The 13304-nt window shown below is 54.6% G+C and overlaps 6 protein-coding genes across 6 annotated transcripts; 3 read left to right on the top strand and 3 right to left on the bottom strand.

The window, feature by feature from the left end:
* The first annotated feature begins 37 nt into the window (after positions 1-37).
* B0T26DRAFT_710396 (uncharacterized protein) lies at positions 38-340 on the top strand. Its single transcript, XM_060441980.1, has one exon. The coding sequence runs from the start codon at positions 54-56 to the stop codon at positions 270-272; it is 219 nt and encodes a 72-aa protein (XP_060296417.1). The 5' UTR covers positions 38-53; the 3' UTR covers positions 273-340.
* A 1502-nt stretch (positions 341-1842) lies between these two features.
* Positions 1843-2427, bottom strand: B0T26DRAFT_751659 (uncharacterized protein; the record flags this gene model as incomplete). Its single annotated transcript, XM_060445411.1, has 2 exons — positions 1843-2300; positions 2376-2427. 2 exons carry the CDS (start codon positions 2425-2427, stop codon positions 1843-1845), a joined length of 510 nt encoding a protein of 169 aa, XP_060296416.1.
* Positions 2428-3276: 849 nt separating this feature from the next.
* On the bottom strand, positions 3277-3996 carry B0T26DRAFT_647986 (acyl-CoA N-acyltransferase; the record flags this gene model as incomplete). Its single annotated transcript, XM_060437962.1, has 2 exons — positions 3277-3702; positions 3751-3996. The coding sequence occupies 2 exons, from the start codon at positions 3994-3996 to the stop codon at positions 3277-3279; spliced, it is 672 nt and encodes a 223-aa protein (XP_060296415.1).
* Positions 3997-6238: 2242 nt separating this feature from the next.
* B0T26DRAFT_599074 (uncharacterized protein) lies at positions 6239-6514 on the bottom strand (the record flags this gene model as incomplete). The annotated part of the gene is made up of 1 exon (XM_060435682.1): positions 6239-6514. A coding segment is annotated over one exon (276 nt), but the record flags the coding sequence as incomplete, so codon positions are not given.
* A 1530-nt stretch (positions 6515-8044) lies between these two features.
* Positions 8045-9588, top strand: B0T26DRAFT_751656 (uncharacterized protein; the record flags this gene model as incomplete). The annotated part of the gene is made up of 2 exons (XM_060445410.1): positions 8045-8072; positions 9341-9588. The coding sequence occupies 2 exons, from the start codon at positions 8045-8047 to the stop codon at positions 9586-9588; spliced, it is 276 nt and encodes a 91-aa protein (XP_060296413.1).
* A 1519-nt stretch (positions 9589-11107) lies between these two features.
* Positions 11108-12367, top strand: B0T26DRAFT_776233 (uncharacterized protein). Its single transcript, XM_060446614.1, has 3 exons — positions 11108-11557; positions 11627-11783; positions 12114-12367. The coding sequence occupies exons 1-3, from the start codon at positions 11210-11212 to the stop codon at positions 12251-12253; spliced, it is 645 nt and encodes a 214-aa protein (XP_060296412.1). The 5' UTR covers positions 11108-11209; the 3' UTR covers positions 12254-12367.
* Positions 12368-13304: the final 937 nt, after the last annotated feature.

The following is a 13304-nucleotide window of genomic DNA, read 5'->3' as shown; positions in this document are numbered from 1 at the left end:
GGTGGATGGAGATGTCTTCAAAATGTTTTGGAGTGATGTTGACGGGGGCTTTTATGTTTTCGAGTCTCATACTCGGCGCCAGGTGTTCACTGGGCTTGGTGTTGCCTACGGCCTGCTCTGTCGGCCACACCGGGACGCCAATCTTCCCAGCGCAGAAAGGGGGAATCGAGTCATTCTCTTGCCTTGTCTCATTTACCGTTGTTCTGTCTCCTCGATCCGCCGTAAAACACCCACCACCACGGTTCACAGCTGCAGCCTGTCACCCCCTGTAATTTTGGCCCTTGACGGTAGATATCCATAGCAATTCTGCGAGCGATAGTCCGCCGGCAGCATCGTGTAATATCTTTGCATTCCCAACAGCACTTGCTGCCAGAAGCAATGCCAAGCAGGCAGGACGATTCAGGTCGCAGCAGCGCAACGGCAGCCAGACTTGCACTCTAGAGCAGGGCGAGCGCGGAAGCCGTTAGGCCCAAACGTGTCAGCGCCACAACCGGCGGACAATGACGCCTGTTTGCCACGAATCGGTTGGGCGCCCGTCTTCTACCGGGTCTTCCTACCGGCGCCCTCTCCCTGAAGCCGGTTCAAGCACCGCCACGACGGGGTGGCGCCGTTTCCTGCCCGACATCTTTGGCGTTAGACGTCTGCTATTAGACTAGTCATGTCCTGGTGCGCGGCGGCGTTTGCGGCTCGTAACCCGCCTGCGACTCGTGGGCTGGGCGCCACGCCGCGCCGCGTCCCAGACCATGCCAACGGACGGCACTTTCGAGTGTGGATGGCCTGCGCTAGCCTGGCCGTTCCTGACTTGCCGCGCGCAGGGCTGATTCGTGTCCCAGGGCGGGAAAGGGGCCTAAGCCTCGGACCCGCCTGCGTGACAACGTAGAAGCTAGTTAAGCGGCGCATCGGCGTCACTTGACGACACGACACGTCTGCGATGTGGGACCCGAGAATCCCTGACTCAGCTGCAGTTCAATGGGCGTAGTCGACATGCATCTCAGCCTCGATATGTAGTCACGGGTGATAGCGTAGATATTAAATCTCAATGACACTAGAAACACCTGTAGAATGGTGCGTAACTGTATTGTAGACTATCCAAGTACCGTAGGATCTCGATAATAACTGCGTGCGTATTCGGGATACCGCTTTGAAGACATGCTGCCAAAACCTTGTCGCCAAAACCCTGTCGCCAAAACCTTGTCGCTAAAACGTTGCCGTTTCCCTCGCTAAGAATGGATTATTGTACACAACTGCGGACAGTTTCCCTCGCTAAGAATGCATTGTTGTACACAACTGCGGAACAAGTACATGTCGCTGCGTCTATCGCAATACCCTAAGCGAGCCCGACACTATGATAACAGGCGGGAGTAGTACATGCCTCATGGTCTATACTACACACGTAATCGTGGAAGTGATAGGAGATAATGATAGAAACAGAATGAGCGGGGGGGAATATTAGGAGCAGGAGCATGACAGTGAACCCCAGCGGCCTCCGTGTTTCTAGAGATGTGCCGGCGAGTTCCCTGAGTTGATATTGAGAGGGATTGGCGAAATCTCTAGGGTTTGTATTCTCAGGTTTTCCTTGGCGGGGGGAATTCGATGCCCAGCGCCCCTTTGTGCCGTAAACAGCGATATTGGGCTGGATCAGGGCGGTTTACTGCCCCTCGGGTCGAGTTTCACAAACAGTATCCGTAGAGCCTCCCGCAAAGAAACCGACCCCGCCGAAAATCCTAGCCCGGCTCTGCCGCCTCACTTCCGGCTACTCGGCCTTAGCCTAACCTGAGACTAGCCTAACACAATAACAACGCCCCGACCGAGATGACCCGGCATCTTCTTCGCCCTCGGGGCTTAGATCTCCGCCTCGTCACTCGCGAGGCACTCGGCTGAAATATTCCAGAGCATCACCAGCGCGTTCAGCAGGACGCGGTGGTGGAGGATGAGGTGGGGGTATCGGGCCTCGAGCGCGTTGATGCGCGTGTCGAAGCCGCTCATGATGCGCAGGTGGACGATGGCGCGGTTCGCCTTCTTTCCCCGCTTGTCGATGCTGCCGTCTTGGTCGATGTTTCCAAGCTCCCACTCGAGCACACGGGTAAACTGGTAGATGGCTTCGCGGACGGCGAAAGTCGCATTTACGGTCTCCTCGCGGGAGAGGCGTTGGGCGGCGTCGGCGCGCTGGAACTCGCCGATGATGTGCTCTGTCGCGTGGTCCATGTCGGACAGGATGATGTCCGCGGTGACTGGGTGGTAGAAGAGGACGATGACCTCGCGTAGCTCGGAGGTCATCGCGTCCAGCTGATATTGCAGTCCTGAGGAGAAGGTCAGTCAATTTCAGGGACGTGAGACGTGTTGTGTGGGAAGGGGTCTTGGATGTCGCGACGCACTGGCTACTGCGGGTTGGAGCTGGGCGGCGGCGACGGGCGTCTTGAACTGCATCGTGATCGCGAATTTATGAATGAAGTTGGTGAAATGGAACTGACGCGACGGCGAGTGGTGATTTGATTCCAGAAAAGTGTAAACGGTAGAGCTGATTGACTGGTGTCTTGTAGGTGATTGACTGGTGTCTTGTAGGTGATTGACGGTGTCTTGTAGGTGATTGACTGGTGTCTTGTAGGTGATTGACTGGTGTCTTGTAGGTAGATTGACTGGTGTCTTGTAGGTGATTGACTGGTGTCTTGTAGGTAGATTGACTGGTATCTTGGAGGTAGTAAAGACTGATAGTATCGCGAAGCACCAGATGGCGCACCCAAAAAGGTGTGAGTGTTTGAAGTGAAACGGAAGCAGGAAGCCAAAACTTGAAAAAAGATGTGGTGCGAAGGAACTGGAACGCGGCGAGGCGCGAGGGCGCGCTCCTCTTCAGCAAGGAGACCCGTGCAAAGAGAGTCATCCGGTCGTCGCGTATTGTGGGTGCCGAATCCAAACAATAGGGAGGCTGGTACGCAATTCACACATCGAACAATAGGTTCGAGAGACAATGGAACTTCATATTGTACGCTTCGGATGGAAGTTCTTACTCACCACCACTCCTGAGCCTCACTTGTCCCGTCTGACGTGATCGCTCAGGCGGTGAGCGGGGCCGTGTGACCGATGTTGGCTTTCGTCTGTAATTATATACCGCCTGGTCTCAGCCTCTGACATAATTATATGCCGACCTCTCCTACGGGATGCCGGACAGAAAGATGAGACGGCTCTCTCTTACACCGCACCTGACCGCCGCCGTACTTGCCTGGCAGATGCCACACTTCCCAAGCACCGACCCAGCCAAACCCACCATCCGTCGGGCCATCAAGGTGTCCCGCCATCCGCGTCTCTCGTGGCTCTTAGCGCGTCCCACTCAGCCTCGAGCATGCCGAACTCGACGAGATCATGCCACGTGCGGTTAGAGTAGATAGCCTCGCGGCGGCGGCCCTCGCGGGTGAAGCCGAGGCCGTCGTAGACGGCGAGGGCGCGGGCGTTGTAGGACGCGGTGCCGAGCTCGACGCGGTGCATGCCGGCGAAGTCGAAGGCCCAGCCGAGCGCCCAGGCTATGGCTTCCGCGCCTAACCCTTTGTTCTGGAAGGGCTCTGCCAGCCCCACCGCCAGCCGCGTCCACCGCCAGTGCGCCGTCGTCGCCTGCCGCTGCCGGCTGAGGAACAGGCTGCCGATGGGCGTCGCGCGCGCCTGGGCCTGCTTCAGGTCTGTGCCCGGGAGCAGCAGCCGCGGAGGTTGCTGCTGGTCTTGCGTCTGGTCTGCTGCCCCTCCTCCAGTGCGGTCTGTGACCTCATCGGCCGCTGGCAGGCAGATGACGACGGCCAGCAGCGCCTGGTCGATCATCTGCTCGATGGCCTTCTTGCCGGCGCTCTCGCCGACAGGCCGGAACAGCGTCGGGTCGCCGAGCCCCTGGCTGACGGGGTCGTGAAGCGTGCACGCTAGCAGCTCTCTGTCCGCCTCGGTGTTGTCCACGGCGCGGTAGATCAGCCGCTTGGACCGGAACGCTGTGGCGAACTTGGCCGTAATCTCTTCCATGTTGTCTGTTCTGTTTGCGCCTTGCGTGCTGTGTTGGTTTGCCCTGGACGTTGGATGCTGTTTGACTACTGTGTTGGTTTGCCCTGGGCGTTGGATGCTGTTTGGCTGCTGTGTTGATTTGCCCTGGAGGTTGGATGCCGTTTGGCTGCTGTGTTGGTTTGCCCTGAATGTTGGATGCTGTTTGACTGCTTTGCTGTCGTAATTCTAGGATGGTTATTGGGGTGGAGGGGAGGTTTCCCTGACGGAGCTGGGGAGCGAATTTATCCCATAATTACGAATAATGATGCCTGTGACTCCCAGCTTCCTTTCCCGGCGTGAGCTGGCCCGTTTTTTATGCATTACGGAGATTTGACAATTGCCAGTGGGGTCTGTAATCTATTATTATGCGGCCTTCCCCAACGTTCTGCGTGCCTGGCTAGAGTGGTTGTTGGCTTGTTTTAGGCATCTTGAGCTCTGAACCATGGCGTGATTGGGCCAAGTTGTGTTCCGAGAAACAAGCTTGCATCCGATAATCAGCGACGTGTTATTGTTGCGCGGGGAAGGGTGATAAGGTGGTCTGTTGGAAATTGATTGGGAGTTATTGTGTTCGTGGTATTCCAACCACGTAGGTGTTCCAACGGGTCAAAAAGTGGTAGTACTACCGGGGGGGGTGTAAAGTTGTTCTGATTCTTTCTCTCTCCGGAACTAAGGTAGGTTCTGCTTGCGACCGGGGTTTTTGTATGTGTGTGTGTGAGAGGTCCGCGCGCCGCACGTGCCTACTTGCACGTGCGTACTCGCGCGATCTCTGCTTCCTCCCTGCTAGTGTGCGGTCACCAGTATCGCTATTCCAACATATTGGCTTGGTTGCAACTTTCTTCCAACTTTCTTGTATTATGTCTTCTCTCGAAAATGCAACGAGAATTTCATCATTCTGACATTGAAGTTTATGTACTTACACGCGCCCAATTATTTTCATTAGTCGACTAGGCATCTTGAGTTTCTATTAGCCTCAGGGATTTCGGATTCATAATAAGCATACCTAGTGTTGTCATTTGACGCGATTTGAACTTAAACGCACCATGCTCAGATATCGATATCACGACTATTTTCAAGAGGAGAAGAACGCGGCATCACCATTTACCAACAAACGCGCTTGATAAATCAGAAAAGACAGTCAATCGCGTTCCACACGTCTCTCGCTACGGCCGTTGCTAATCATCAAACTCTGGTTTTGCCCGCCAAGAAAAAATTAAAGTACAAACAAAAATGCAACGTCGTTATATCATATCATGTCATCATCAGAACCTCCCAATGTCTAAATCTAGATCCGTCATAAGCCATGCCACCGGTGATATGCATGGCCGTCATGAAACGATAGTTCCGCAATTTGCCGCTCCCCAGTGCTCTCGTTACTTTCTTTGATGTTTGTCGTAAGCCGTTTGACCTCTAATCTTGTTTCGTTAATGCGCGTTGCCTAATCCAAACCCCGGGTTTTCGTAATGGTCATTCATTTGCTTCGCTGGTAAAAGCTCTTTTCCCCTCTGATCCCTGCTTTGCTGTCGATTCTGGCTTTCCCGAAGATAGCGTTGTGTTGATGTGCTTCGAATGTGTCGTTCTGCTCTCCGCCCCTTGTCTCTTTTTTGTTCTCTCGTCTTTGCGCCTTTTCTGGTTTCCGCTCTCGGGTTCTTCTATGTTCCCGGGTTCATGCCCTCCCCGGGGAGGCCAGCTCGAATGTTGACCTCGTGCCAGTCTGTAAAAACCGTGGCGGGGGCTGCCGCCGTGTTATTTGAATGTCTTCCTGCGGCCGCTGGCCTAGACGATGTCTTCGAGGATCTGCCGTTTAGATACCCTCCGAATGTGACATTTGGCACTGGCGTTTGTGGGGAGCTTGAGGGTGCGGTACGGCCGGGAGGTAGAAAGGGCGGCGGCGGCATGGCCGCTGTATCGTTGCGGGTGCGGGCTGAGGGGTCGTTGCTGGCGGTGTTGGAACCGGGTCTCGCTAATTCGTTGGGAGCGAAGGGGATGAATGTGTTGTTGCGCCCAAGACCCTCCGTGATCGGACTCAGCGTGGGAGGACCAATAGGAGCAACCCCGGCCGACCGGGCCTTTTTCGACTCTCGCCGCCACCGGTTTGTGTACGATCGTGCGTTGGATTGGATTGTTCGGAGTCCGGCCGCCATGCACTATTTTCAACCGTCAAATATTAGAACCGTCAAATATTAAAACCGTCCGCACCCGAGAAGCATGGAAACAAAAGACATGCCTGAGCCTCGACTACGTTCCACTTCTCGCCCACGCGCGCGGCCAGTCCCGACCAGATCTGCTTGCGCATGCCTATGTACTCCTTGGAAATACGCTCGAGCTTGCGCGTGTCGTGCGTGTAGACGCCCCGTCTCTCCATCAGCCTCTCGTAGCGCTTGCGGCATGCATTGGCCGTCTTGGTGGGAAAGTGCTCTCGCTGTATGTCGGCCCAGCGCTGGCCGCGCTGCCGCGTCGACACGAGCGCCCTGTCGTCGGATGCAGTCCATGTCCCCTGGTTGTAGGCCGAATTTGGATGGTCTTCGAGGGCGTCGGGGTACAGCCCCTCGCCTGTTTCGTTCTGGTCCGAGGGGTTGGAAAGAACGTCGTCGTGCACGCTCGAGACCCGGTCTAGCTGCGCAGCGTCTGGGAACTGGGGGCCGGTGGTGTATGCGGGGCGAGGTGGAGGTCCCATGACGGACTGGGCGACAGCGGCAGCAGCAGCAGCAGCAGCAGTTTGGTCTCGCACGCGGCCTTCCGGGTTCGGGGCTTGAGTCTGTGCCGCAGACTCGCCGTAACCACCCAGCACGGAATCGGCGGGCCGGCCAAGGGGGCCGCGGTTAAGGGGCGCCTGTGAGCCGAGGACAGCGGCGGCATCGCTGCTGGCGTGGAGGTCATGCAGTGGGCGGCGCGGCGCAGGGTCGGACATGGTTGGGGCGACCCCATTCGCATTCATGCTCGTCGAGGGATGTCGATGACTCGATGTCGATTTCGGACCGGGAGAGCTACGACGGGCGACCAGAGGTCGATAAGGTCATCCCTGCTAGTCTTGGTCGTCCAGATCAATTGAATCGTGCAGGGTAGTGGCCCGGTGCTCTATCGGAGCTACAAGGGGGGGCCGTCAAGGGGGGTGGGGGATTGGGGAGGTTTGGCCTGGGTTGGAGGTGGTGGCGGGAATGAGGTAATTGTCCCTCGGGAACGGGTCTTGTAGAACTAGAATAAGGTAGGCCAGGCAGCCCACAGTAATCCGCCGTCGCCTCTCCCAGGTGGCTGATGGCATTTCCTGCCAGAGGTCCGCCAGACGAGCGCGCCGGCGAATCGTATGCACTGCTGGCCGCTTGCATGACGCACGGCAAACCGCAAGGGTGGTGGCTACGGCGTGGCCAGAGGGAAATGCAGGAAGGTGCAGTGCAGGTGGAACTTCGAGTGCAGGCGCAACAGCATTGTCGCTCTATGTTCGCGCCTGCAAGCATTTTCGATCTGCAGCTGTGTCGTCTGGCAGTTGCCGTTTTCAGCATCCACGCCTGAAAAAGGCGTTGTGGAATGCCGCCCGTCCTCAGTGACTGGTCGGCGTTCGTATTACCACTGATTAATTGCTCGTGCGTCCGTCAGTTGTGGGCGACCTCGCGTCGTGGAGGGGCGAAGGCTACACGGGCGCTCCTTCCACGACACAAAACGGCTTCCGCGTGCCTTGGGCCGACCAGCAGCCTGGACTGGCACTGTTGCCTAATGTCGTGTCCGTTGTAACCCTTTCCCCGCCCTTCAGCTTGCGCTGCCCATAAAGCGGACGCGGTACAGATCGATCAGTCCTTGGTACCACTCTCCAACATTTAGGTGGCCTGGGAAGTCGGCCCCCGGCGTCGCAGCCGGGGCCCGCGCGCATTTGCGGGATAGGTAAGGTATGTAGGCAGGTAATTAGACTCAGGTGGACCGAGCAGAATTGCGGTAACGATTGGCACTCTCGTGTTATTCTCCTACCGGAAATCCCCGCTGCAGTGGACATTCCAGAACGATCGCGGCACGCCGATTGACGTCCGATATGCAGCTAGTCATGCCGCCTCCATCTCCCTGCGTCGATGGTGCGTGCCAAGGGAGATTGTCCGACCAGTAGGCTCAGTTCAGGAAATGGGACAGCGAACCTGTGCTGCTAAGTCCCGTCCAATTCTAGTGCCCTCTTTGGCAGACGCTGCTGCATTCGCTTGCACATGGATGTGTAGCTTTCAGCACTGTTCTTGAGCGCCGTTTACGACGAGGCCACGGCCAAGATGCCAAGGGAATATGGACTGGACAGCAGCGTTGCATGAGCACGGCTCCAGTTATATATACTCTACTGACAAGGCGCATGCTTAAGATCATCGCAGAGGTGGGAATGTATTCAGTGGGATTGGGGGGCTGCGCAGGAGGACTGGGTCTAGATAATTGCGAGTATGAATTGTTTAGCATTTGGCACCCAATGAAAACTCAAGTTCGCCATAAATTCAACAAACCCTGCTGGAACCTGAGCCAAGAACATTCTAAATGCGAGCGAGGCCTGTTCATTTTGCGATATCCTTTTGTCCAGTGCACATCTGCCAATTCCTCTTTCGATGCACCGGCACCCATCAAGCCTACTATCTCAGACGTGCTTCAAGTTGGTGTGTCACACGAGAGTGACGTTGACTTGAGGCGTAGTGCGAGATTTTCTCGGCCAATGAGCGGTGCCTGGCTGACCGAAAAAAAAATATGTGCTAAAAGCTGAATCCTCAGGCAGAGAGAAGTTGTTTGGCTTACGAATACTGCTCCTCGAAGCCACACATAATCAGGTTGGTGTGGGAATGCATTTTATTCGCCATATCGAACGCTGTGTCTTTCATTACCTTCAATCGCTAAAGCAATGTCGCCGCTCGCTGCCGAAAGATAGCATGACTGTAGGTGTCGCCCCCAGCGTATTATGGCTCGTCTGCAACTGCAATGACTACATGCTTCAAAACATCTGTTATTTGACCATTTAGTACCGAAATAGCGTTGCCAGCACCGGATTTCCTTATAGTCAAGCGCTCTCAGTAGGCGAAAATTGCCTTAATAATATCGTCGTCGAATAAGCGAGAGAGAGGGCCGAAAGGGCGGTTTTTAGGGCAGTAAGGTTATTCTAATTTCGCCTCCATCTGAACAATATCCCTGGCTTAGAGCTTATTTAAAGTAGCGAAGAGCTATTGCAATGCAACAGCAACAGAAAGGAGGGTTAGAGCAAGCCTTAGTTGTCGTTTTAACGACTAGTCTAGAGATTAGAGAGCAAACGCCAGCATAACAGCACCGGCCCCAGCAACCCGTCCCAGCGCTGGGATACCTGCGCGACAGGCAAACGCAGTTGAAGTGGACGTCGTCGGGGGTGGACCGTTAGAGGTGAGGGTGGCTGCTGCCGTTCTGGAGTTGCTGGGAGATGACGACGAAAATGGTGATGAGGACGTAGAGGGCGAAGAGGGCGAAAAGGACGAAGGGGGCGAAAAGGACGAAGGGGGCGAAAAGGACGAAGGGGGCGAAAAGGACGAAGGGGGCGAAAAGGACGAAGAGGACGAGGTGAAACTTGATGTTGCGGTCGTTGAAAGCAGGTCCTGAGTGATTAAGGTCGGTGCAGTCAAAATAAAAGTCGTTGGATGCGGGCGCCCAAAGGTCACGGTCGGCGGCGCGGACACGGGGCCGTGGCTATTGGGGTTAGAGATGCATTTTTCCGCCCATACTGAGCTGGTGAACTGCTCGAACTGGTTGCCATGGCACGCGGGTTTGAGGCAGATTCTGGCGGCATGGTTAGCGTCGAGGGATGATTACGGACGGCGGCGTCAGGCCTGGACAAGTAAGCAGCGCATACGTATAGGGCCCGAGGAAAAAGTTGCAATAGCATGAATTGAGGGATGCGAGGTTCTTCGTTGCTTCGCTGCAGCCGGAAATGGTCGAGTAGTCGAGTATGCTGGAGTCGGCCAAATGGCAGCTGATGACAGATCTGTAATAATTAGGAAAAAAAGGCAGTTGTTAATTAATTAGTAGACCTAAGACGAAAGACAACACGGCGCGTGCGTCGAGCGGCCGGGCTGGGTGAGACTCATAGGGCAACGGAAGGCTTCCTGAGGGCGGTGCACATTTCGGCACCATATACGTAGGGGGCGTCGTTATCGCCGTAGGGGGGGGGCGCTGTCTTCGGCGCGACAAGAGAAAGATAGCAAAAGAAGTCCAAGAGCAGCAAAGGCCGAGGATTTGCCCAGGGCAGACATGGCGCCGTGATGGTGGTTTTGTGACTTTGTTCCACACAGCAACGGGCAGCCCAAGTACTGCGCTTTTGATACCCGTGCGTGTTGAGTGGACGAGGACCGCGTCGCCAGGTGGCCAAGCACCAGTACTTAAGCACGCGTTTGGCCGGCCCCCAATCCCTGTTCAATGTCCCGTGATCAATATTGGCACGTTTTTGAGTAAGCCTCCTTTTACTTTCCATTTCTCATCACGCCTTACTTCGGAACGGCGAGAGTTAGTGAATGAGCCCTATATCTACCCTACCCACTTGGACATTTTACAACTGTTGTTTTCACCTCCAATTGACCATATTAGCATCACTCTCCCCGTTGTCTTGTTGCAGGTTTCCCACCGAGGACTCGAGAAGGCAGACCTCACTGAACCCTGTCCAAGGGACCAACAACCAACACGAATCAATGCTGGTGGCCCAATCTGCGCTCAATATCTAGTGGCTTGGCATCTACCCCAGAGCAGAGCCACAACTTCACACCTATACAATACAATTCCTGAAAGTTTGAGACTTTCCAAGATCCGAATACACTCAACAACCTTATTACTCCTCCTCCCCTATATAGCTCAAGTTGGTGCCGGTGCTATATGAAACTAATATTAGGATTTGGAGGATAAGGTTAACTAGTAAATAATAATATCAATATGAAACGGTGTCGAGATAATTCGGGTGCCTTCCATATGGTTTTTTGCTGCGTTCTCCAGCCCAAGTCACCTTCATCCCATCTTCTGCTCTTGGGACAGCTCTAGGAAGGCCTTCTTAAAGACCCACTTTTCAGGACGTTCATTTTTATTTTCAAAATACTGATCAATACCTGCAGGCTAGCAGCTAATTCTTTTCCGCGTTTCCTTCTGCAACGACGCGCGGGCTCACATTTCTCGTCGCGGCCGAATTTGAAAATAAAAAGACAACACCTCACTGCTACCCAATCTGAATACCGGCAATATGAAGCCCATCACGTTTGCCGACGCAACCCCAGCGAGGCTGAAAGACACCCTTCTCCTGTTCAACCTCAAGTCTGCCGCAGTGCACTACCTCTACGAACTCCTCTCTCGCAACGGAAGCGGCTGTATCCGCAGCGCTGGCGGCATCGCGCTGCCAAATGAGCTTTGGTTCAAGGTGCTCGAACTGTTGGCACATGACGCGTCCCGTCCGCACCAGCCCTTCTGCTTCGTCAAAGCGTCACTTGTGCCGTCGGGCTCGTTTGGCGGGGCCGAAAAGATACTCCGCTGCGTGCGACACGACTTTGACCTGGCGCCCGGGCAGCGGCTCGCCGGCAACCTGCAGAACCGCGTGAGTGTTACCATGTTCAAGCGCTTCCTGTGCTGTGCCAACCCCGCCACAGCTCCCGCAACCAACCAGAGAACGGAAGAGTTGCTCTTGGGCATGACTCTGAAGGAGCACGAGACATGGTTTCCCATGTACTACAATCGGCCCTGCGTCATGATCCCGAATCTCATCGAGCGTTCCGGCCCAAATAATATCTTCTACGTATCTTTGCGCGCCGGCACTAGTCTGGGTTCGTCTTGTCGCTCCCGGCGGGCGTGTACCACCATTTAACCGCTAGGGGTGTCATTTCGCGCATCGATCATGGAGAATGCTGGATTTGCGACAGAAACAGATCGATCTGGGTTGACGGCGACGACATGAGCGATTGGCTTTCGACGGAGTGGGGTCTTGACGTGGGGTCTTGACGTTGAGGAAAATCTCTTTGGCCGACGTTTTGCTTGCCCTCTATGTGGTATGTTCTCCCTTTTCAGCCTCCCTACTTCTATACCCTTTTGCTACCTGCCTCAAGTAAAATGCCACAGCGATGGAGAATGCTAACACAAATCTCATTTTTCAGTAGGGCCAGATCTATCGCGGACTATGGTGGTTCTCCATCGCCGGCTCTTTACAAACTCGAACAGTGTGCCACCGTCGGATTTTAAGAGACAAGGTACGCTTCTGAAGCGTCGACTGAAGGAGCTCGGCTACGGCTCTGGTTGATTATGCATATATACGGCGCGAGGCCTCGAATGTGTATGGGAACCAGACTTCAAATGTTTGATGACCCATGATGAATCTACGAGTTCTGATCACTCCCTTCAATTTAGGTTCAGTTTTCCTGCAAGACGTGGGCGTGACTAGAAGAGAAGTGCGGCAGTCGTCGAGAACAGCGCCGGAGTCCGTTCGACTAAACAATTGTTAATGGTAATATAATGAGGGGAACAATATTCTATTTCGTCTACTCAAGGGCAAGGAGGCTATACTCAAGGAGTTAATTCTACAGTCAGATATATAACTAATGCAGAATGGCTCATGCCTATCAGCACGCACACACTAAAAGTAAAAACAGGCATTTTGCCGCAGTAATGCAGCAAAAAGTCTAACAATGAAATGGCACCAATAGAGTCATACCGTCCGGCTCACGAACCCACCACCGCCTGAGGGAAACCATATACTAAAAGACGCCAGGAAATGCCTGCCAGCTAAGCACCCAACCAACTACTCCAAAACAAGCGTCACCTCCATCTCGCCAATCCTGGTGTTGCCGGTGCCGTTGCCGCCCCTAACACCTCTGCGCCACGCACCCTCAAACCAGCAGCGGCCCACTAACCTGTAGACGCAGTCTTCGGGCCTCTCGCCGGCGCCCCGCGCCCCTCTCGTCGAAGTCCACGTCGATGAGATGGGCTCTTGGTTGTGAGGTGGTGTCGTCATCTTCGCGGAGCACTTCCAGAACGCGGATACATGTGTTGGATAGCAAAGGCTTGTATGTAAATGTTGGATTCACCAGGGTACCGGTACTGGAATCAACAGGGCGTAACTGTACGCCGAAAGCTGGTGGTTCAAGTGATGGATTGTAGATGTGTGTTCTTCTCTCTAGCTTTCTGGCAGTGCCAGAAAGCCCCTTCTTATACTACTATTGTGGTGGCGAAGTGGGTGGCGAAGTCTCTATCTAGAACCTTCGAGGCCCTTCTGCTTGACAAATTCTAATAGTAAAACTTGGTAGTAGAGAAGGTTCCATTATGTAGCGGCATTAAAGAGTGGATTTCAAGGT

This window comes from Lasiosphaeria miniovina (genome assembly GCF_030549165.1).
Source record: "Lasiosphaeria miniovina strain SMH2392-1A chromosome Unknown B0T26scaffold_4, whole genome shotgun sequence".
Classification (NCBI taxonomy): domain Eukaryota; kingdom Fungi; phylum Ascomycota; class Sordariomycetes; order Sordariales; family Lasiosphaeriaceae; genus Lasiosphaeria; species Lasiosphaeria miniovina.
The sequence above is the reverse complement of the archived record's forward strand: the minus strand, read 5'-3'. Positions and strand labels throughout refer to the sequence as shown.